This window comes from Tursiops truncatus, chromosome 1 (genome assembly GCF_011762595.2).
Source record: "Tursiops truncatus isolate mTurTru1 chromosome 1, mTurTru1.mat.Y, whole genome shotgun sequence".
Lineage (NCBI taxonomy): Eukaryota > Metazoa > Chordata > Mammalia > Artiodactyla > Delphinidae > Tursiops > Tursiops truncatus.
Window position 1 is genome coordinate 127,878,801 of NC_047034.1, and position 24,966 is coordinate 127,903,766.

The window sequence follows — 24,966 nt, forward strand, 5'->3', positions numbered from 1 at the left end:
ACTTGGTATTGTCTGTCTTTTTGATTCTAGCTATCCTAGTGGATGTGAAGCCCATACTGGTTTGGATTTCCATTTCCCTGATGTCTAATGATGTTGAGCACCTTTTCACGTGCTTATTGGCCATTTGCACATCTTCGGAGAAATGCCTATTCAGAATCTGTGTCTATTTTTCAACTGGGTTGTCATTTTACTATTGAAGTGGGATGAGACGTCAGTGGAGCAGAGGGGTGACATGATCTGATTTACATTTTACAGGCTCACTCATGCTGCTCTGTTGAAACTAGCCTTAAGCGGGAAAAGGGCAAAAGCAGGGAACCAGTTAGGAGGTTAGTGCAATAACCCAAGTAAGACCATACTGTCTTGAACCACTAGCAGCAGCAAAGGTATGAGAAGTGTTTTCATTCCAGATACATTTGAAGCTAGAAGCAACACGATTTCCTGATGGAGTGCCTGGGGGATGTGCAGTAATGAGATGTTCTAAAACACTCCAGGTCTTTTGTTCTGGAGAACCGGGAATAATAAGAAGTGTCAGGAGTTTTGATTTTGGACATGCTAAGTTTGAGATACCTATTAGGCATCCAAGCGGAGAGATGATGTTGGCAGTCAGATATACAATTCTGGGATTTAGAGAAGTCTGGGCTGGAGATTAACATGTGTGAGTCAGCTGCCTAGAAAAGGTAAAGCCATGAGGCAGCATAAGCAAGTCAGTGAGTGTAGATACAGAGTAGGAAAGGTTTTTGTTGAATAAATGAAAAGTTGACTCTTTGATGTATGTTTTACATATATGTGTGTTATAATTTTCTATTAACTAAACTTCAACTTAGGTTTGTGGGAAGGGTATTAATCCTGAAGCGACTTATGCCACTAATTAGCGCTCATAAATATGTTTTATGTGACACCTCGCATTCATCCCTCAAAGATGGGTCCAAAAAGTCCCATCTTCAAACAGCCTGTGTATCTGCCCCACAACCTTCAACTTCCCCTTATTGACAAGCTGCAGAAAAAGAGGAGATAAGTGTTGATGCCAGTGTTTGGTGGGGACCCTCTGTTTCAGAGCCTTTAGCTAGGTGCTCTCAGAGTGACAGGAAACCTCCATGACATGAGAGACATGCGCAGGCAAAGTGGGTAGATTACAGAGGTGCTCCATAGCACACTGTGGGGACGTGGGCTATAGAGCATCAGCTTAGGTACCACTGTAAGACCCCATGGCAAATACTAAGTGTGGTACCTTGAGTAAATCAATCATCCAATTAAAACCTACATTTAAATTTCATTTGACTCAATTCCATCAGCAGCAAGTGGATTTCAGCAAGAGCATCGCCAAGGAACCGCAAATGGTGAGGCTGCAGGAGTGATGGTTAGAAGCGCTGGAGAATTCTGGATTTGTCAGAGGAACAAGCATACAGTTTTGGGAGGCAGGGCTGTAAGAATCATGAAACTTTACAGAATATGGTGATAAAATTTGTTTCTCAACTGCACAGGACATGAAGGCAGAAGCATGGATATGCATTTATGCTTTAAATTATTAAATGAAATAATTATCTAGCTAAGATTGAATTGATGGTTTTATTGTTTAATTATTCTGAAGACAAAAAAAATGAATGAGCAACTTTTGATTTAATAATATTTAATAATTTGGAAGTGTGAGAAACAGCTATAAATATCCAATTTCAGGACTTCCCTGGTGGTCCAGTGGATAAGACTCCACGCTCCCAAGGCAGGGGGGCTCAGGTTCAATCCCAGCTCGGGGGAAATAGATCCCACATGCATGCTGCAAGTAAGAGTCCGCATGCCGCAACTAAGAAGTCCACATGCCACAACTAAAAAAATCCTGTGTGTCTCAACTAAGGCCCGGCGCAGCCAAAATAAAATAAATAAATAAATATTTAAAAAAATTATCCAGTTTTGATAAAGAGATAAGTCAACAGTGAAGAGCTACTATGTGCCATGTCTTCAGTTGTGTTCTTTCCCAAGTGAGTAATCTCAAGATTAAGACCACTTTGCCTATATGCCCAGTATTGAAGATGAATCCTTGTTTCAAAATGGTCGTCTATTAATTTTGCACTATGCCTGGTGACTACAGGGGAATGATCTGAAATTCATTTTCTACAAAGTTAAACTTTTAAAAAATGTGGGGAAAGGCTGGACATTTTAATTCTTTGCACCTTTATTTCTTTTTTAAAAAACAGACATTTGTTTCCTACTTCAGCAAAAACAAAGGAGGATGAAACTTGACTGATAACCTAAATGGAAATTTTTAAGAGGCATTGTAGGAAGAAAAGAAGAAAATAACTTGCCAGGTATGATTACTGGATAACAGATAATACCTTTTTATTTACATTTAGCTGACCAAAAAGATAGGCAAGTATTTTTTTTAAAAAATCTCAAGACAGAAGATGCTATGTTTAAATAACAGGTACATGATTTCTCCAGACACATCCATTCTCAGCCCCAGACAAGGTCTCTCGATGCATCCAGCATGCTTTTTCTAAATGAAAATTCTTATATACAAGCCCTTGGACCAGAGAAGCTTCCTTGGGAACTATTTTTTCTTATGGGCATTTTACAGTGATGTTGGTATAACCAAATTTCTACTAAGAATTTAATTTTACGCTTAGTTGGGTAATACAATGAAATATCTAGCTCACTTTCTTTATAATCTAACTAACTGCCTCAATCCACCTGTGAAACATCAGATCTTCCCCAAATGCTCTGTGTATAAGGGGGACACGTTACTCCTTAAGCAGTACTTTACATGTGTGCATTCTTCACTGTAGTGTACAAAATGACTCTTCAGAATATGTACAGCACTTTTTAAAAGTGTTGACTTTTTCTCTCTTTTCCAAAACAGCAAATTCTTGATTAACCATGTCCCACACAACCACCTTCAACCCTGGGATGTTAGCAAAGCTGTAACTAGGGACTCGATTCCTCCCGGTTACACACATTCTTGGACTACTTCTATCAACCACAATAAATATGGGCTCAAAACTAGACAAATTCTCCAAGTTTAATTAAGATTATCCAAACAAAAACACCGGGGAAAGAAATCTGCTGGTCTCCTTTCCAAATATAATGCATCCTAAAGTAAAATATAAAAGTTTTAGTTTAATAATGTACATAAAAGTCTTTGTTCAAGTATAAATGACAAGCTTGATTTTAAAGGAAATCACCCTCTGGTGGCCTAGCTGGAGGAAGAAAAAAACAGAAAGAAAGAAAATCATCCCCATCATATGTACATAATTGCATTCTAAAGCAATCTTGGGGACCTTGCACAGTGTTTGGGGTCACATATCACTGCTCTACTCCAGGAACATGGCCACATGAAAGCAGATTGTAACTCATGAGTTATTATACACTGAGATTTTTGCATATAAGGTACTTCATGAGGCAGAATGGCAAAAAGGACATTTAAATGCAGAACTTATATTCATCTACAGGAATAATATTTCCCAGTTGTGAACTAATTACTATACTTGGAAAATGCTAGCATCCTCATAAATATTTTGGTTAAATTATGGTGCAAAACCTGAATTTTGCAAACTTCAAAAAGGCACATTTTTGTGACATCTCCTAAGCATTTCTCTGAGAGCCTAAGGAATGCTATTAACTTCATGAAACATTTCACTCCCTAGAAGAGTCTTCACCAAGAAGATACCTCAGAGGTACAGACTTCCTGAGGACTGTAAGAAAAATCTGTGGGTTCATAAGTGGAGGAAAACAACTATGAAATGTAGAACCAGCTGAGAACTCACCGTGAGGAACGGATGAAGTGTGATAGGCTTGCTCCTGGCCGAAAATATTACTGTCCTTCTATAAACTGCTGGAATGCTTTTTTCACTTTACTGTGTGGAACATTGCCATTTCTGCAAATGGGTTCCAAGGCATGCCCTTGTAAAAATGCAGCTGCAGGGCTTCCCTGGTGGCTCAGTGGTTGAGAGTCCGCCTGCCGATGCAGGCGACGCGGGTTTGTGCCCCGGTCCGGGAAGATCCCACATGCCGCGGAGTGGCTGGGCCCGTGAGCCATGGCCGCTGAGCCTGCGCGTCCGGAGCCTGTGCTCCGCAACGGGAGAGGTCACAACAGTGAGAGGCCCGCACACCGTTAAAAAAAAAAAAAATGCAGCTGCAGCCCTGCGTGGTAACTGCACGAGGCAGGTATGGATGTGTTCCAGATGTGGGGAAGATGATCACAGTCATTCTTTCTGGGAAAGAGTATGAACCAACTGCTTTCTCTTCAAACATCACAAGATATCAGCTCTACTAAGAAAACTGATTGGTAGCAGTAGAAAGGCGGGTGATTTGGGAATATGAAGAACCCCGGGAGGTGGGGCAGACTAAGAGGAAGCCTCTGAGTCAGGAGAGGAGGCCAGCAAACATCACAGGTTTAATGGACCCCAAGGGCATTAGGGGATAGAGAGGGCTGCAAAACTTGAAGCAAGAAAGACCTTGTTCTTAGGAAAGGAGGTGGAAATATACATTTTCCTTCGTTCAGACTGTTGACACTACCCTGTTGCCACGATCCAAAACTCAGGCAAGTTCCTTGAGTATTAAAGGACAGCTATGTTAGGGTTTAGCCTTCCTCAGAAGGCTTGGCCTCGTAATCCATGGTAGCATGATATTGTTTCTGTGGGAAAAGTGTTTCAAAGTATAAGCCAGTTGTTTGGAACATGATAGAGAATCTCTTCATAAGATTACTCACTTCTGGGCAATTCTTTATGTGCATTCTCAGTTTTAGAATGTAATCAATGTGCTTTGAATCTCCAAAATATATTCCATGGTGTAGAGAAAACAAATGAACCTTTTACAAGGAATTAAAAAATGCCCAACATTGGGCTTCCCTAGTGGTGCAGTGGTTGAGAGTCCGCCTGCCGATGCAGGGGACGCGGGTTCGTGCGCTGGTCCGGGAAGATCCCACACCCGCGGAGCGGCTGGGCCCGTGAGCCATGGCCGCTGAGCCTGTGCGTCCGGAGCCTGTGCTCCGCAACGGGAGAGGCCACAACAGAGAGAGGCCCGCGTACCACACACACAAAAAAAGCCCAACATTTGTGAAACTTTTGTACCGTACATTCATATATAGCAATACTCCCTACTGACATTTATTACTTAAATGATACTAGGTGCTGCAGAATAAATGTCTCTGTTTCATACATATGGCAAATCCAATAATCTATCACTTCGATAAACCATTCCATTAGTAGGGAATAACTACAAATATTCTACATGCAAGTGCTTTATAGCATTCTGGAAATACAATCAAGAGGCAATGCTTTAGGGCTACACATTAAGGCTACCTTGGTTATTTAAAATGTGTATAAGCAACAAGGGCACTTTTGCAAAAGATAGTATAAATTAAACAGTATCTCCATCTTAGGAAAAGAGAAGCTATTACAAGCCAACTGCGCATCGAAAATGGTATCTTACAACTTCCTGCTATTATTCTAATGCAGGACAGATTATTGCTCACAACTGCACATTTCAGAACACAAAGAAATTTTCATATTTTTGTTACCTTTTAAGCAAGGTGACATCAGAATAAAAACTTTTAAAATTAAGCTTTTCTTTTCTGTTAAAAGTAAAATTTATTACAATACAGTAAGTGTAAGTGTTATTAAAAATGCTGGTTAAAATTATAAAGTGTCTATATAATTTTTCTAATATAAATGTTGGAAATAACTTTAACAGTTCTATACATACATAGTACACTGAAAACATAAAATCATGCATAAGGCTGAAATATCACTTTGCATATTATCCTTTTAGGTATCACTCTTGTCTTCTGCTCCCAGGATCATTCCAGAATATGAAGGGGTTACAAACTTCAAGCTTTCAGTGTTTTGAATGTATGTCTGTTACCACAAACAATGCTTTAAAATCACTGCTTACATTCTAATCACGTGGTCCTAGTTCCCATATTTCCCTTTCTCGATAGGCCTTGGACAAAAAGTTGAGCTAGAAAACCTGTGATTACAGGACTCAGCATGACATGAATTCTCAATGATTCATTTAAAAGTGGCATAAAGTGTTTTATATATATATATATATACACACATATATACATATATATATATATATTTTAAAAGTCCTACAGGACATGAAAGACAAGTACATCACATGTAAATAAAATTAAGCAGCTCACCCTCTGCTTGCTTACTTGGCTCCATGTCTCTATAGAAAGGAGAAGCCGAGCCATGAAGAAGATAGGGCAAATCAGAACTGCTGGGAGTGCGTGTGTTTGGCGGGGCTGATGAAGGTGGGTGGGCAGCAGCACAGGGAAGGAACTGGGGAGAAATGTCAGATTATGAAGGGAAATGAAACAGCGTTACTTATCCATTCTTCCCCATCTTGCTAAAGCAGGGGCCGGTTCCAGCCCAGCCTCCCTCCCCTGCCTCCCAGTGAGGGATCTGTCCCCCCAGCACTGTGAAGGCAGCCACTGCCTTTCAGACAATGTGAAGCCATAGCTGTTGCCTACTGAGAACACTTCACAAATGTGAGGAACAGCCTATAAAGTATAGGTTTGGACATTTCATGAATTCCAAGGACAGGCTGAAGTAGGCCTCAACACGAGGGGCAGGGGAAACAGTTTTTACAAGCAGCTAATGCCCAGAGAGGCTAAGGGGTTCAGTCAAGGGGAAGGCAATGCTTCTTCCTTCAGGACAGCGCTTCTCAGACTTCAATGTGCCTGCGACTCACTTGGGGTCTCATCAAAATGTATCAGGTTGAGGATGGGGCCCCAGACACTGCATTTGTAATAAGCTCCTATGGACCACGCTTCGAGATGCTGATCCTCTTGGTCTATGGACCACACTTGGAGAAGCAAGAGTCTGCAACATAAAGAGGGAGCCGCCTCTGTCTCTCTGGGCCACAGGTATATCTTGGAAGTCCTGGGCAGAGCTGAGACAGCCCCAGTGCTACGTGCCCACTCAAGCACATCCCCGGGCCCAAGGTGGAGATGCAGCACACTGAGTGAGCAACTGTCTACAAGACTGAGTTAACATATTTTCTGAGAGCACCATGACTCTATGAAAAGCTAAACAAATAACATAATTCAACTTGAGTAAATGGAGAGGTCTACTGGCTGGGAATAAAACTAACCTTTTCCCCATGTAGTCCTCCTTAAAGTGAACATGATTACAAAGGTATAAAGAAACAGTATATTAAATTTCATAGTAAAAGGCCACATGTGCACACATATACATACAGTATGAATTCTAAGAAATTAAATGCATTTAGTCAGAATGAAGCACGTGCTACCACTGCTCCCAGCTAAAATCATCTCCTCTTCCAAATACAAGGAAAAAACCTTGAATTGTAAGGAAAATCACTGCATTGCCTGCCAGCACCAGGCCACAGGCTCCCCACTTGATCTGAAACACAAAAAAAGAGGATTAAATCTTTACTTTCTTTATACTGTATTCTTTGCAAATCTGTTATTTCCTGCTTTAGAAACATCCAATGAAATATTACATAAAACTGCTAAAAGGCTTAATAATCTAATAGACAGGAGAGAGTGAACTGTTCAGTAATTAGTCTAATTACTTCGTGATGCTTATTAATTAAGTCTGGTATCATCCTTAACGTTTTCCCCATTAGACATAATTCTATACTTGTTTTCAGTAGACAATGACTGCCTTAAGTAAAATACATGAAGCAAGATTACAAAGGGTCCAATTACAATATTGGGTACTCAGAGTTCTGTATGTATTGCCTTCTTTCATGAAAATAGGAATTGGAGAGTTACGGATTGATTTGTTTCTTTTCTAGGCAAGAAAAGGTTTTAAATAATACTCTGCATGCAAATAAAAAGAGCTTTCCAGCAGGGCAGATAGTTTTCCAGAGGCACAGTTGGGGATGAGAGTACCCTCTAGTGGGCATTTTTTGTTTTAATTTAACAAATAGAAAACATCAATGAAAGTTTCCTCATAAAACGTGATGCAGTATTTGAAAGGTAAAAATAGAAATCTTTAGGGCAAAATTTAAGAAGTACTAGTCTAAGGCACAAGAAGAATAAGATAATGAAAATATGACATCGAAAACCTTCCATGCAGACTTCCCTGATGCCGCAGTGGTTAAGAATCTTGCCTGCCAACGCAGGGACGGGTTCGATCCCTGGTCCAGGAAGATACCACATGCCGCGGAGCAACTGAGCCTGTGCACCACAACTACTGAAGCCCATGCGCCGCAACTACTGAGCCCACGTGCTGCAACTACTGAAGCCCGCGCTCCTAGAGCCCGTGCTCTGCAACAAGAGAAGCCACTGCAATGAGAAGCCCATGCACTGCAATGAAGAGTGGCCCCTGCTGGCCGCAACTAGAGAAAAGCCTACGTGCAGCAACGAAGACCCAACACAGCCAAAAATAAATTTTAAAAAAACAAAAAACAAAAGACTTCCACGCTTCTGTTATCTAGACAGAGTTCAAACTGGCCTGGCATTCCAGACCCTTCCCAGTCAGGCTTCCCCAGCCTTTCTATCCTCAATCTCAACCACTCCCTTTTTGCTCCATCATATTGGACTGCTCTTTATTCCACATACTGCATTTTTGCACTTGGATGCCATTCCATACAATAGCCTTCCCTACTTTACACAAAACATTATTTATCCTTAGAGGCCACATCAAATGCCAGTTGTAATTTCTCTCTTCTCGGTGCTCCTATGGCATTCTGATCATGTTTTAATGACCACGCTTGGTATATTTATAGTACACTTGCCCATCAGGCAAGTTTCTGTGCTCTTTGAGAACAGAGACAGTATCTGGTTCTTATTCTTAGTGTCCTATAAATAGCATATGCTCCAAAGATGTTTACTGCATGAATAAATAACACTTGTGCAGATCTGATATTCAATGCCCCAAGTAAGAGTTTCATGAAGTTGAAACAGTATGTAATTGGGGGAAATAAAAGCAAATAGTATGAAAGACAGTGAATGTCAAAGAACTGAATAAATTATACCCATAATGTGTATTTCAGAGACAAAAAGAAAAATTTTATATTTGATATCGATGAAATAAAGTGCATATTTTACGTCAAGACAAGAAAAAATTAAACATAAAATTTTTCTCTGCCTGTTTGGGCCTCCTCCCTCCCCTTCAGTGTAACCAGACTTCCTTCGGAGATAACTTTCCTTTTTAATCTCATAAAGGGTCACAACTGCTTAGGAGATAACCTTCCTTCTTAATCCTGTAAGGGACCACGATTACCCATGACCCACTACTTACTTTATACATGCCAATCTGGATTGCATAAACTGTCAATAGTATGTCATTTGATATATAACCATTTGTCTCTAAAACTTATGTAACTGTGCTTTGATCTCTAACATGTGGAACAGTCGTCTCCTGGGTTATAATCCTCAGGTCGGCTCACATAAAATTTTCCATTTCTTTTTTAGGTCGATGATTGATTAGTTTTTTTCTTCAACAATATGAAGATGTCATCTTATTCACTGTATCGTCTAGTAGCTGTACAGTTGTCCCTCAATATATGCCTATTGTGTTGAGGATTGTGTCTATGATGCCATTTGCAGAAGAATTTGGTATGTTGTGATTTATAATAAGAATTTGGTCTTTGTCCCCATTTCTTGCACAGAGCTTCTAAAACCCTTGTTATTTCCTAAGTGATGAGAGTGGTAAAGGTGACTTTTTTTATGTGAATGAGGTAACTTTGGAAAGCACCTAAGGATGGAAGCCGGTTGCAGGAGGAGACAACCATGTGACTAGACAGTTAGAACTTTCAGTCCCACCCCCAACCTCCAGGGACAGGGGGCTAGGGGGCTGGAGGTTGACTCAATCTCCAATAGCCAATGGTTTGATCCATCATGCCTGTGTAACGAAGTCTTCATAAAAACTCAAAAGGATAGGATTCGGAGAACTTCCAGGTTGATGATTTGCTGCTCTGGGGAAAGTGGTACCCTCAGAGAGGTCATGGGAGCTCCATGGTCTTTCCCCACACCTTGCCCTATGCATCTCTACCATCTGGCTGCTTCTCAGTTATATCCTTTTACAACAAACTGGGAATCCAGGGAGTAAATGGGTTCCCTGAGTTCTAACAAATTAATCGAACCCAAGGAGGGGGCCATGGGAATCCCTGATTTATAGCCAGTCAGTCAGAAGCACACGTAACAAGCTGGACCTGTGACTGGCGTCTGAAGAGGGAGGCAGTCTTGTGGGACTGAGCCCTGAACCAGTGGAATCTGCTGTTACTCTAGGTAGACAGAGTCAGAATTGAGCACAACTGTAGGACACCCAGCTGGTGTGTAAGACTTGCTCCTCAGTGGTGTGGGGAACAACCCCCCGAACTACACACACACACACACACACACACACACACACACACACACACTCACACACACACACACACACACACACACACACACACACTCACACACATTGGAATTAGGTGATCAGGACCCCTTTTGATGTTGACTTTGGAACTAGCAGAGTATTGCTATAGTAGTCTCTGGATGGCCCTACAATAAAAGGTAAGGATTTCAGAACAATTCTAGAAAATAGCTTACAGTAGAAAAAGCAAGAAATCACTTGGTCTGGCTAAAAGTTGTAAGAGAAACAAAGAAAGCATTCTGCAAACATGGGCAAGATACTGACAGGTGGCTCTAAAGTGGGGGAATAGAGAAACTAAAAATATGCCTGGCCTTGAGGCTTAAGTCAGAGCAGGGGAAATGAAATTTGTGGTTCCAGACGCAGGCCTGTGGAGTAAACTCAGCAATAACTGGGCAAAACAATAGACAACAAAACTTACCACGGCCACACGAGCAAGAATAACAGGAAATCCAAAGGCAGAAACAACAATTCCGGTAGTGAAAAAATAAGCCAGTTCCCGACAGGCACTACTTGTTGCATCGGAGTCATATGTTGCTCGTTTGGCAATGAAATAGGGGATGGGAGAGATGGCATGGAATATCAGGACAAACAAGGGCCAGTAAACACTGTTGGTTGCACCCAGAAGAAACCCAAAAGGAAAAGTTACAGTTACATCATAATTAAAGATATATTGCTGTTTCAAAGTTAATATTACTTTAAATGTCTAGGTCAACGATTACTTTCATTTGTCACTATTAATACATGAGATGATTTCTACCAGGAACAGTTAAGAAGTAGCGATCATTAAAAATTACTAGTCCATTAATCTGTAGATAACTTATATTGTGTTAAGAAAGAACTACACAATGTAAAATCTAGAATCTTTATTGTTTTCTGTATTATTGAGCTGTCATTTCTTTAGGGACAGAATCTTAACTCAGTCATCTTTGCTTTCCCTATAGAACATAGCACAGTGCCTTGCACATGCTAATTCAGTAGAGATCTTTTGAATGCACGCAGGTGGAAACTTTCGCTTGCTTGGAATAAGACCCAGATTCCCTGCCCTGGCCTACAAAGCCTCACATGATTTGGCCAATTTCTTCCATTCATTCTGTGTCATCTTCCCTTCATTCGCTCAATCTGTAGCCACACCAGCCTTTCTGTTCCTTAAACACTCCCTCTGCCTGAATGCCCTCCCCTGACTCATCAAGCCTGATAAGCTTATTTATCCACCAAGTCTCAGCTTAAAGACAACCTCTTCCATGCAGCCCTCCCTGACTCTCCCAGGGAAACTCAGATTTACCTTCTCAAAGCTCTCACTGTACTTTGTACACTCTCTACTAGAGCTGTCAGCTTACTGACTGGACTGTTTACCTGTCTCTCACTCATAACTAGAACTGTAAACTCCTTGAGGACAGGACTGTGTCTCTTCATTCTTGTGTCACCAGCTGGTCCAGAGGAGGTTTTCAATAAATGCTCATTAAATGAATACATCAATTTTAAACAGAGCTTTGGTCTGCACAAATACAAGTGACCCAGGAAGGGACTGGGTTCATAATTTGGACTTCATTAACTCATCGGTTAGAGCTTGGTGCTAAACTGACCAAACTCCCTAATACCCATACTAACAGTGACAAAGACACACAAAAAATAGTTCTTTTGGAAATGATAACTTACCCATAATCCTCTAAGGCACATCCCAGCATAAGAAAAGTCAGCCCAATAGCCCCACTGAAGGATAATGCCACAAGAGCTGTGAAAAATAAAACCGAGAGTTATAGGTCCCCGTGGTTGTCAGAGACTGGGGGCGGGGGGAGAGGAATGGGGAGGGACTCTTTTTGGGTTGATAAAATGTCCTGGAATTAGAAAGTAGTAATGGTTGCACAACCTCGTGAATATACTAAAACCCACAGAATTTTACACTTTAAAAAGGTGAATTTTATGTCACATGAATTATATCTCGATTTTAAATGTTTTAATAAAAAAAGAATGCAGTGATTTACTTATTTCATTGGTGTTACATTTGACTAGCAAATGACCACCTATGTGCATCATTTTTAAATCATCAGGTGGCGAAAAAGCTCAAGCCTTTCCAGTACTCAACCCCTATCTAACATATGAATTCCCTCTATATTTGTCCCAAGAGCCAGCCAGCCAGTCGATACAACTCCACTGAAGGGAAACTCACTACCACTGAGGAAGGTCATTTCATTCTGATAGTCTTTAAATGCTGAAAACCCTTTTTCCTTAAATTAAACCCCAAACTGCCTCCTAGCAATATATACCCTTTGATCATTGTGCCCTCCAAACCACAGTGCTTCAAGTATTTGAAGATTGGTGCTTCCCAATTAGTGTCCCCTGAATATTTATTCCCTGCATCTGTTACACTAATCTTTGAGGAGGCAGGAACATGCTTGTTTTGTCCACTGCTGAGTGGGAGACGGAATGTGAGTTGTTAAAAAATCTTGAGCTCTGAGTCACCAACATGGGTTCAAATCTTAACTCCATCACTGACTGGTTGTGTGACCTTGGGTAGAAGGTGAACGAACCTCTTTAAATCCGATTTTTCACCTGTAAAATGCGAATCATGGTGCCACCTTATTGGGAGTTTATGGGAATCAAATGAGATAATCTATGTAAAGTGCTTGGATGTGCTTTGATAAAGGTAGCAATCAAAAGCACAGGACACTGAATTATCCAAATATTCCTCTGAAAAAACCCCATAATACTCAAAATTAGTCACTGACTAAACTAATTAACATTTTGATTGCTTCCTTTTACTTTAAAGGCAATTTGGGGAGACTTTTATAGGAAGATACCAAGGTGATTTTAAAACATCTGGGAGTATACAGATGGTAGGGGACAAGGAAGCACTGTCAGTTTTATGTATTTTTCCATTTAGCACATGTCACTTTTGGAAAAAAAAAAATGTACAAAAGTAACTTGTCCCGTATTGTTTCATTACAGATGAACTTTTCCTCATTGGCTTTGTCCCCTGCCTGTGCCTGGTCACCTGCACTACTCTGTCCTCCGGGAGACCATTCAAAGCTAGGAATCATAGATCTCTTCCTTCTGTTCTGGGACACCAGTCACTCAGAGGTCACAACTATATCGCCAGTGGATGCTCTTTACCCCCCTTTTTCTTTTTCAGGAATTGCATCCTCGGCCATCTCTTAAACTTGGAGCTAACCAGGAATAGAATTTCATCTCTCTTGTCACTTTACACTCTTGCTGGGACATTGCATTCAACCCAAAGCTCCCTGGTACCACAAGGACCCAGCTACATCTGAGGCTGCAGCCCAGAGCAGGTTCTAAGAGCTTGGCCTGCACCTCCAACTCCAATCTGGACTTCTGTGGGTAGCTAACAAGGACCTCAACTTCAACATGTGTAAAACTGAAACAACCCCACCTTCTCCTCCCAAACACACACTTCTTCCCTTTGAAGGCTCTATCTTCAAAGACCGACACCAACCCTACACTCCGTTTTCTAGAAAATCAGTAAGTCAAGGTGACTCAGTCTCCCAGACCTCACTCAAACACACTGCTAAAGACTGAGTGATTGGGCTTCCCTGGTGCTGCAGTGGTTAAGAATCCACCTGCCAATGCAGGGGACATGAGTTCGAGCCCTGGGCCAGGAAGATCCCACATGCCACGGAACAACTAAGCCCGTTCACCACAACTACTTAGCCTGCACTCTAGAGCCCGCGAGCCACAGCTACTGAAGCCCGCGGGCCTAGAGCCGGTGCTCTGCAACAAGAGAAGCCACCGCAACGAGAAGCCCACACACCGTAACAAAGAGTAGCCCCCGCTCACCGCAACTAGAGAAAGATCGCACACAGCAACAAAGACCCAACTCAGCCAAAAATAAATAAATAAATAAAATTTAAAAAAAAAAGACTGAATGATTGTGTCCCTCCCCCCAAATTCATATATTAAATCCTAAAGTCCCATGAGATGGTGTTAGGAGGTGATAAGGTCATGAAGGTGGAGCCCTCGTGAATGGGATTAGTACCCTTATAAAAGGGGCTCCATAGAGCTTCCTTGCCCCCTCTGCCATGTGAGGACACAGCAAAAAGATGGCTGACTAGGAACCAGGAAGCAAGTCTTCACCAGACAACAAATCTGCTGGCACCCTGATTTTGGAGATTCCAGCCTCTAGAACTAAGAAATAAATGTTGTTTAAGCCACCCAGGTTATGGTATTTTTGTCCTAGCAGTCCTAAAGGACCAAGACAACCACCTCTTCTCTTGTGCCCCCCGTTACTGTCCCCGTGAAGACCCTAATCATCTCATGCCTGCCTTCATCTCATGACTCTGCCAATCCATCCTCCACACAGCAGACAATGATGTCTCAAATACATAAAGCTGGTGTCACCCCTTCACAGTTGCTTTCACAGCCTATGAGTTGTTCTAGCACTGGAGGCGCACCTCTGCCATTGTTCTAGCACTGGAGGCGCACCTCTGCCCTGCGTCACATGTTCTCTCCCCTTGGAATAAACTCTGCCCTCACTCCATCCTTTGCCAGGTGAAGCCTTACTGATCTTTTTAGATTCAGGTCAAGAATTGCCTCTTTTGCGAAAGTGGTCCCCTTCCTCCCCGGAGCAGGGTTCAATAATCCCATCTGTATTAATTTCCTAGGGCTGCTATTAATAATGTACCACAAACTGGGTGGCTTAGAAGAACAGGAATTTATTCTCTCACAGTTCTAGGGGCTTGACACCTGCTCCCTCTGAAGGCTCTAAAGGAAGACTCCTTCCTTGCCTCTTCCTTGCCTCTTCCTAACTCCTGCAATCTCTGGTCCTCCCTGGCTTGCAGTTGCATCGTTCCAATTTCTGCCTCTGTCTTCATATGGTATTCTTCCTATATGTCTCCATGTCCAAATTTCCCTTTTCTTATAAGGACACTAGTCCTTGGGTTAGAGTCCAACTAATCCAATATCATCCTAACTTGATTACATCTGCAAAGACCCTATTTCCAAATAAGGTCAAATTCACAGATACTGGGGAGTTAGAGCTTGAACATATTTATTTGGGGGACACATTCAACCTACAACACCATCTTTGTGCTCCCATTGTATCTGAGCACACCTTAGACATTTAAACAGTAACAATTATTTCCAGCTCTGTCAAACAACAACTTCTCATTTATCTTTTCATTCCAAGCCTCAGGCATACAGTAGTCCCTCTTTAAAAGTTGAATGATCTGCAAAAAGCTTCCTTTCCTTAGTCCTTTTCCATTTCATAGCCTATCTTCCTTGTTACTGTATCACAATTTCTAACACATTCACACATAAACATTATTATGTGATAGTTTCCGGGCATGACTAAACACAGTGTAGTGCTGATACTTGTCATCTGCTTTCTGCATTGGCTTCAAATGGATATATTTCACAATGGACACTATCCAAGTAAATCATGTTTACTAAATTAATGCCGAATATAAAAGTCAGCCAGAAATAATTTTAAAATGTGTCTGCTACTAACAGTTTCACACTCAGCTAAATTTCATAGTGAACACACACATGTGTACAAAGACACCCATACGCATGTTTACAGCACATGTTGATTAACTGGAGAGGGAAGATCTTTGCGTACAAATATCAAGGATAGGAACTCCCACGTGGAAAGAGTTATGCTACTCTATTCAAAAGATGAGAAATCTAAGGGTGTCCTACCAAACCAACAGGAAGCCTTCCAATAGCCTCTCCTAGAACTGCCATTCCCCATTCCTCTGAAGACAAATAGATGAGGGAACTGGTGTTCTTGGTACCCCTTTTTAAATCAACTGCCCCATGCAAAAACACGTACTGCACAAAGACCTACTGTATAGCACAGGGAACTATATTTAATATTTTGTAATAACCTATAAGGGAAGAGAATCTGAAGAATACATAATATACATATATATACATATACATTTATATATATATATATATGAATAGCTGTGCTGTAGACCTGAAACTAACACGATATTGTAAATCAACTACACCCGAATTTTTAAAAAAGTCCTGCACAAACACTACCTTCTTGTCTGTCCATAAATGAATAAAGGCTGATGAAAGCAGCGATAAAATTCCACCTAATCTACTCTCCACAATTAAGACAAATACAGCATTTCAGGGCGCTTTCCGCTGACACCCGCCTGCAGCCAACTCTGCCTAGTTGGAAAAATCATCGGGAACAACAGATTTAAGTGCCCCAATGCCGACACAATGGTTCCTCTGAAAGAATCGGGAAACTCGGCGAAGCGGCAGGAAAAGGGAGGAGAGGCATTAGGGTGGACATGTCAGGAAGTGAAAGCCCAGTTTAAAACTCGACAGAGGAGGGGGTGGGGGGACGCTCCCAGGAACTGGGAAGGAACCAGGGAGGTGATGCCCCCGGGGCTAGCCGGGGTCTCCCAGGGAGGGACTGCTCCCGGCGAGGGCTCCGCCTGCAGCGACCCGGACACTCCGGGCGAAACGTGAAGGCCAGTATCCTTGCAGAAAAAGGGTTGAGGTTCCCCAAAACACGTCTCCACCCGTACCCCAAGGGGCAAAGGAAGCAGGCGAGCTGCTTCCCACCGGGAAAGGAGGGACGGGTGGCAGGTCTGAGGGAGGCCGTTCCCCACCCACGCGCTGAAGGCGCAGCTCCAGCCTCATCCCAGAGCCGAGGCGGCGATCCCACGGCAGGACCAGCGAGCCGGGGACCTCGGATGTACCTTTAACGCCCGCCATGTCTCCCAAGCTGGGGCCGCGGCTGCTTCCGGCTTCTTGCCACGGCCCCTGCCCCCGCCCAGGCCCGGTCCATGGCCGTACCTAGGGTGCCGAGCCCGCCCCGCCACGCAGAGCTCCGCCCCTGCCGAGCCAGATCTCCCCCGTCCCCGCCGCTCAGAACCCCTCCCCTGCCAGTTCCTATAGATCGTCCCCACGGCTCAGCCACCCAGAGCCCCGCCCCTGCTGGTCTCCACCCCCGCCACTCTGAACCCGCCCCTGCCGGTCTCGATCGACTGTCCCCCAGGCCCAGCCACTCAGAGCCCCGCCCCTGAGGGTCCCGATCTCCGCCTCCCACCCCCCTGCCCAGCCACCCAGAGCCCCGCCCCTGCCGGTCCGAGCCCGCCCCCGCCACTCAGAGCCCCACCCCGCCCCGCAGAACCCCGCCCCTACCCCGATCGCGCTGATAGGCTTGCCACGCAAATCCTCTTTCTCTCCGTAGCCGCGACTTTGCTCCACTAGCTCTCCTGCTAGGTCCTAAGCATATGCATAATCCCGGAACTGGCCCCACGCTCCTCTCTTCCATCTGTGGCTGGGACCCTGGCTGCGCCGAACCGCTAGGTACGCGGGCCCAGACGCTCCCCCACAGCCCACCAGGACGCGTCCAGCACGGCGCGGAAGGAATCTCTGCGTGAGGGTGGAGAAGATGGAGAGAGGACTCGGAAAGTTACAGTCGGTAGAGGAGGAAGGAATACCCTCTTACTCTGGCATTACATTCTCCAACCCTAGCGTGCGTTTGTGTGCCTGTCTGCGTTTACGTAACTGAGGCTATGGCGGAGGTAGGGATGGGGACACCAGAGAAGAGGCCCCAAAGATCCTGTTTGTCTGGCCTTGCCTTGCTTAATACCAACTTGAGCACTTTTCGAGCACTAGCGTTTTCTTCGTTACACCCTGGTGTATCTATAGAGACAAAAACCAATAAGCTGTTTTGAGTCTGAGGCTTTCATGAACCTTTAAATAAATAGCTATTATTTTTATCCTTGGGGCCTCAAGGTCTGTAGGTAACCAAGGCCAATTTAGACTTCAAAGGGCCATTTCGTATTTTTCTTACAGGAACAGAGAGTTCTCTTGGTGGATACAATCTGCAAGAGACGTTAAATACTATCTGGTCCAAGCGCTTCATTTTACCTTTACGGAAGGAGGCTCAGAAGGGACAGGACTTGCCTGCTTCACACAGCTCTTTGGAGAAGGTTGGATTATGGGCCACTTATCTCTTATTCTAGCTGAGAAGCCCTCCACCTTATGGTGCTGCGCCTCTTCTATTGCTTTTTCTTAATTTTCAACAGGACTGAAAGATAAAGGGGTTCGTGGGAATCCAGGTTCCCCTGACTGTATACGTACAAATTCTCACCACCAGCACCTTTCAGGATCCCTGCTCGGTTCCCTTCCCTTTTTCAAAACTGTACACTGAGCATATTATTGTCTCAACACAACGTTTAATTACTTGTGAGTTTATTTTTCTAGCTCCTCCCATTTCTCCTCATAGATGGAAAGTACACTTATTAAAAACTGTGTTGCTCTGAGGGTTGCCAGAGGAGAGGGGCGTGTGAAGTGGGGAAAACAGGTGAAGGGGATTAAGAGGTACAAATTTCAGGTTAGAAGATAAGTTAAGTCATGGGGATGTAGTATACAGCACAGGGAATATAGTCAATAACACTGTACTTTGTATAGTGACAGATGGTAGCTAGACTTATGGTGATCATTACTATGTTGTTCACCTGAAATTAATACAATATTGTAAGTCAATCATACTTCAATTTTAAAAATTAAAAAAAAAAACTTTATCACACACCCATGTATGTACCACCAAGACTTAGAAATACAATATTATATATACAGTTGAAGACTCCTGTCATCCCCTCTCAATTCTATTCCACTCCTATCCTCTAAAGAGGTAACTATTCTTAATTTATTTATAATTCCCATACATACTTCTATCCTTTTATAATATAAATGTATAAAAAAATTGTCTTGCACATGATTACATTTTGTATAGATGGCATCATACATGCTTCTATAATTTGTTTTTTCCCTCAACACTGTTTTTGAGATATATTGATAGTGATACAGAAAACTCTAGTTAATTCATTTTAAGTGCTGTGTAACATTCCATTAAATGACTATACCAGAAAACAAACAAACAAAACTGTGTTGCTAATCCCTGGCTCACTGCAGAGCTTGCAGATCCAGAATTACACTGCATTCTTTACTTTGTAGCCGGCAATCTATTCAGGGTCATTGAGAACTTCTCTTTCCCTATGTTGAGTTAAAGCACTCAGGGGAAAGTGCCCACCACCCAAACCCTGGAAGCCTGGGTTTTTGCTCCCGTACTGAAGTACAAAACTGCACTCATGAGAAAGACTCTCCTTAATTGATGATTTTCCATGGGGTCAAATCTCCCATTTCCCCTTCCATTCCCAATCACCCAGCAGGTGTCTAGAAAGCCATATGTAAGGGTTTGCCGAAGCCTTCCATGTCAGCCTGAGGTCAGTCCCGTGGAAGGGAAATGATTTTGAAAAAAGTGACATTACTTCAGAGGCACAGCTTGGTTTGAGTACTGCCTTGGGCTTAGTAGTTAGAAACTGGAAGATAGTGAGAAGCAAAAAGGTAAGGAGTTTGTCCCAGGGTAATGTCTGGAATCAGAAAAATGCAGAGACATTGTCTCCAACAACTTTTCTGCCCATACCAGCTGTCCTTTCCAGTTTACAAAGCACTTAAAAGAGAAAGGCATCTTGCCAGAGGCTTTAACCATCCTGAGAAAATCTACTTTCCTCTTGCCAAGTGTTCACTGAAAAACTGTTCTTCTACTTACCCATTCTACGTTTCCTCAACAATAAAAGAGGGGCCTTTATTGAGGGGGATTGGTTCAAGATGGCGGAGTAGAAGGATGTGCGCTCTCTCCCTCTTGTGAGAGCACCAGAATCACAACTAACTGCTGAACAATTATTGACAGGAAGACACTGGAACTCACCAAAAAAGATACCCCACATCCAAATACAAAGAGAAGCCACAATGAGACGGTAGGAGGGGCACAACCACAATAAAATCAAGTCCCATAACCGCTGGGTGGGTGACCCACAAACTGGAGAACAATTATACCACACAAGTCCACCCACTGGAGTGAAGGTTCTGAGCCCCACGTCAGGTTTCTTAACCTGGGGGTCTGGCAACGGGAGGAGAAATTCCAAGAGAATCAGACTTTGAAGGCAGCGGGTTTTGATTGCAGGACTTCAACAGAACTGAGAGAAAAAGAGACTCCACTCTTGGAGGGCACACACAAAGTAGTGTGTGCATCAGGACTCAGGGAAGGAGCAGTGATCCCATAGGAGACTGAACCGGACCCACCTGCTAGTGTTGGAGGGTCTCCTGAAGAGGTGAGGGGCAGCTGCAGCTCACTGCGGGGACAAAGACACTGTCAGCAGAAGTTCTGGGACATACTCCTTGGTGTGAGCCCTCCCGGAGTCTGCCATAAACCCCATCAAAGAGCCGTAGTCTCCAGTGCTGGCTTGCTTCAAGCCAAACAAAGGGAGAGAACTCAGCCCCACCCATCAGCAGACAAGCGGATTAAAGTTTTACTGAGCTCTGCCCACCAGACCAACACCCAGCTCTACCCACCACCAGTCCTTCCCATCAGGAAGCTTGCACTAGCCTCTTATATAGCCTCAGAGGGCAGATAGCAGAAGCAACAACAACAATCCTGCAGCCTATGGAACAAAAACCACATTCACAGAAAGACAGACAAAATGAAAAGGTAGAGGACTATGTACCAGATGACGGAACAAAATAAAACCCCAGAAAAACAACTAAATGAAGTGGAGTTAGGCAACGTTCCAGGAAAAAGAATTCAGAATAACGATAGTGAAGATGATCCAGGATGTCGGAAAAAGAATGGAGGCAAAGATTGAGAAGACGCAAGAAATGTTTAACAACGACCTAGACGAATTAAAGAACAAACACCTAGAAGAATTAAAGAACAAACAGATGAACAATACAATCACTGAAATGAAAAATACACTAGAAGGAATCAATAGCAGAATAACTGAGGCAGAAGAACGGATAAGTGACCTGGAAGACAGAATGGTGGAAATCACTGCTGCAGAACAGAATAAAGAAAAGAAATAAAGACAGCCTAAAAGACCTCTGGGACAATATTAAATGCACCAACATTCACATTATAGTGATCCCAAAAGGAGAAGAGAGAGAGAAAGGACCCAAGAAAATATTTGAAAAGATTATAGTCAAAAACTTCCCTAACATAGGAAAGGAAATAGCTACCCAAGTCCAGGAAGTGCAGAGAGTGCCAGGCAGGATAAACCCAAGTAGAAACACGCCAAGACACATAGTAATCAAACTGACAAAAATTAAAGACAAAGAAAAATTACTGAAAGCAACAAGGGAGGGCTTCCTTGGTGGTGCAGTGGTTAAGATCTGCCTGCCAATACACGGGACATGGGTTTGATCCCTGGTACAGGAAGATCCCACATGCCGCGGAGCAACTAAGGCCGTGCACCACAACTACTGAGCCTGTGCTCTAGAGCCCGTGAGCCACAACTACTGAGCCCATGTGCCATAATACAGAAGCCCACGCATCCAGAGCCAGTGCTCTGCAACAAGAGAAGCCACCACAGTGAGAAACCCGCACACTGCAGCGAGGAGTGGCCCCCGCTCGCCGCAACTAGAGAAATCCCGCATGTGCAACAAAGACCCAATGCAGCCAAAAATAAATTAATTAATTAAAAAAAAGCAACAAGGGAAAAATGACAAATAATATAAAAGGGAACTCCCATAAGCTTAACAGCTGATTTCTCAGCAGCAAATCTACAAGCCAGAAGGGAGTGGCATGATATATTTAAAGTGATGAAAGGGAAGAACCTACAACAAAGATTACCCGGCAAGGATCTCATTCAGATTCGACAGAGAAATCCAAAGTTTTACAGACAAGCAAAAGCTAAGAGAATTCAGCACCACCAAACCAGCTCTACAACAAATGCTAAAGGAACTTCTCAGTGGGAACACAAGAGAAGAAAAGGACCTACAAAAACAAACCCAAAACAATTAAGAAAATGGTAGTAAGAACATACATATTGATAATTATCTTAATGTGAATGGATTAAATGCTCCAAGCAAAAGACAGGCTTGCTGAATGGTTACAAAAACAAGACCCATATATATGCTGTCTACAAGAGACCCACTTATGACCTAGGGACACACACAGACTGAAAGTGAGGGGATGGAAAAAGATATTCCATACATATGGACATCAAAAGAAAGCTGGAGTAGCAATACTCAGATGAAATAGACTTTAAAATAAGGAATGTTACAAGAGACAAGAAAGGACACTACATAATAATCAAGGGATCAATCCAAGAAGAAGATATAACAATTATAAATATGTATACACCCAACATAGGAGCACCTCAATACATAAGGCTACTGCTAACAGCTATAAAAGAGGAAATCGACAGTAACACAGTAATAGTGGGGGACTTTAACACCTCACTTACACCAATGTCCAGATCATCCAGAAAGAAGATTAATAAGGAAACACAAGCTTTAAATGACACCACAGACCAGATTTAATTGATATTTATAGGACATTCCATCCGAAAACAGCAGATTACACTTTCTTCTAAAGGCCACATATGAAAAATCCACAGCAAACATCATTCTCAATGGGGAAGAACTGAAAGCATTTCCTCTAAGATCAGGAACAAGACAAGGATGTCCACTTTCGCCACTGTTATTCAATATAGTTTGGGAAGTCCTAGCCATGGCAATCTGAGAAGAAAAAGAAATAAAAGGAATACAAATTGGAAAAGACGTAAAACTCTGTTTGCAGATGACATGATACTATACATAGAGAATCCTAAAGATGCCACCAGAAAACTACTAGAGCTAATCAGTGAATTTGCTAAAGGTGCAGGATACAAAATCTCTTGCATTCCTATACACTAACAACAAAAGATCAGCAAGAGAAATTAAGGAAACAATCCATTCACCATTGCAACTAAAAGCATAAAATACCTAGGAATAAACCTACCTAAGGAGGTAAACGACCTCTACTCAGCAAACTATGACACTGATGAAAGAAATCAAAGATGACACAAACAGATGGAAAGATATACAGTGTTCTTGGATTGGAAGAATCAATACTGTGAAAATGACTAAACTACCCAAAGCAATCTACAGATTCAATGCAATCCCTATCAAATTACCTATGGCATTTTTTACAGAACTAGAACAAAACATCTTAAAATCTGTATGGAGACACATAAGATGCTGAATAGCTAAAGCAATCTTGAGGGAAAAAAACGGAGCTGGGGGAATCAGGCTCCCTGACTTCAGACTATACTACAAAGCTAAAGTAATCAAGGCAATACGGTACTGGCACAAAAACAGAAATACAGATCAATGGAACAGGACAGAGAGCCCAGACATAAACCCACACACATATGGTCAACTAATCTATGACAAAGGAGGCAAGGATATACAATGGAGAAAAGACAGTCTCTTCAATAAGTGGTGCTGGGAAAACTGGACAGCTACATGTAAAAGAATGAAATTAGAACACTCCCTAACACCATACACAAAAATAAAATCAAAATGGATTAAAGACCTAAATGTAAGACCGGACACTATAAAACTATTAGAGGAAAACATAGGAAGAACACTCTTTGACATAATCACAGCAAGATCTTTTTTGAGCCACCTCCTAGAGTAATGGAAATAAAAACATAAATAAAGCAAATGGGACCTAATGAAACTTTTGCACAGCAAAGGAAACCATAAACAAGATGAAAAGACAACCCTCAGGATGGGAGAAAATATTTGCAAATGAATCAACAAAGGATTAATCTCCAAAATATATAAACAGCTCATGCAGCTCAATATTAAAAAAACAAACAACCCAATCCAAAAATGGGCAGAAGACCTAAATAGACATTTCTCCAAAGAAGTAATACAGATGGCGATGAAGCACATGAAAAGCTGCTCAACATCACTAATTATTAGAGAAATGCAAATCAAAACTACAATGAGGTATCACCTCACACCAGTTAGAATGGGCTTCATCAGAAAATCTACAAACAACAAATGCTGGAGAAGGTGTGGAGAAAATGGAACCCTCTTGCACTGTTGGTGGGAATGTAAACTGATACAGCCACTATGGAGAACAGTATGGAAGTTCCTTAAAAAACTAGTATGACCCAGCAATCCCACTACTGGACATATACCCTAAAAAAACCATAATTCAAAAAGACACATGCACCCCACTGTTCATTACAGCACTATTTACAATAGCCAAGTCATGCAAGCAACCTAAATGCCCATTGACAGATTGATGGATAAAGAAGATATGGTACATATATACAATGGAATATTACTTAGCCATAAAAAGGAACAAAATTGGGTCATTTGTAGAGAAGTGGATGGACCCAGAGACTGTCATACAGAGTGAAGTCAGAAAGGAAAACAGGTATCATATAGTAACACATATATGTGGAATCTAGAAAAATGGTACAGATGAACTGGTTTGCAAGGCAGAAATAGAGACACAGATGTAGAGAACAAATGTATGGACACAAAGGGAGAAAGTGGGGTGGGGGGGTGGGATGAATTGGGAGATTGGGATTGACATATATACATTAATATGTATAAAATAGAAAACTAAAAAGAACCTGCTGTATAAAAATAAATAAAATTCAAAAAATAAATAAAATAAAGGAAGCAACTTTCACATACACACACACACACAAAAAACCCCAGAGAGTAAGACTTTAGAAGCTGAACCCTATCCCCAACTTGCCATCAGTTGTGTTACTTAGAAGTATATCCATGTCCTCTGTCACACTGTCCAGGACTACACAGGACTTCTTGGATAAATTTTTATATTCTCTCCTTGCATTCA

The 24,966-nt window shown here is 42.3% G+C and overlaps 1 protein-coding gene across 2 annotated transcripts; it reads right to left on the bottom strand.

Moving 5' to 3' along the window:
- Positions 1-2,760: 2,760 nt before the first annotated feature.
- LEPROT (leptin receptor overlapping transcript) lies at positions 2,761-17,162 on the bottom strand. 2 transcript variants are annotated; one of them, XM_004325398.4, is made up of 4 exons: positions 17,009-17,162; positions 11,991-12,066; positions 10,753-10,939; positions 2,761-7,364 (listed from the first exon to the last, which is right to left on the bottom strand). In XM_004325398.4, exons 1-4 carry the CDS (start codon positions 17,022-17,024, stop codon positions 7,248-7,250), a joined length of 396 nt encoding a protein of 131 aa, XP_004325446.1. In that variant the 5' UTR covers positions 17,025-17,162; the 3' UTR covers positions 2,761-7,247. The 2 variants fall into 2 exon arrangements, with proteins under 2 accessions (XP_004325446.1, XP_073644833.1); XM_073788732.1 differs by having other exon boundaries at positions 16,919-17,039.
- Positions 17,163-24,966: the final 7,804 nt, after the last annotated feature.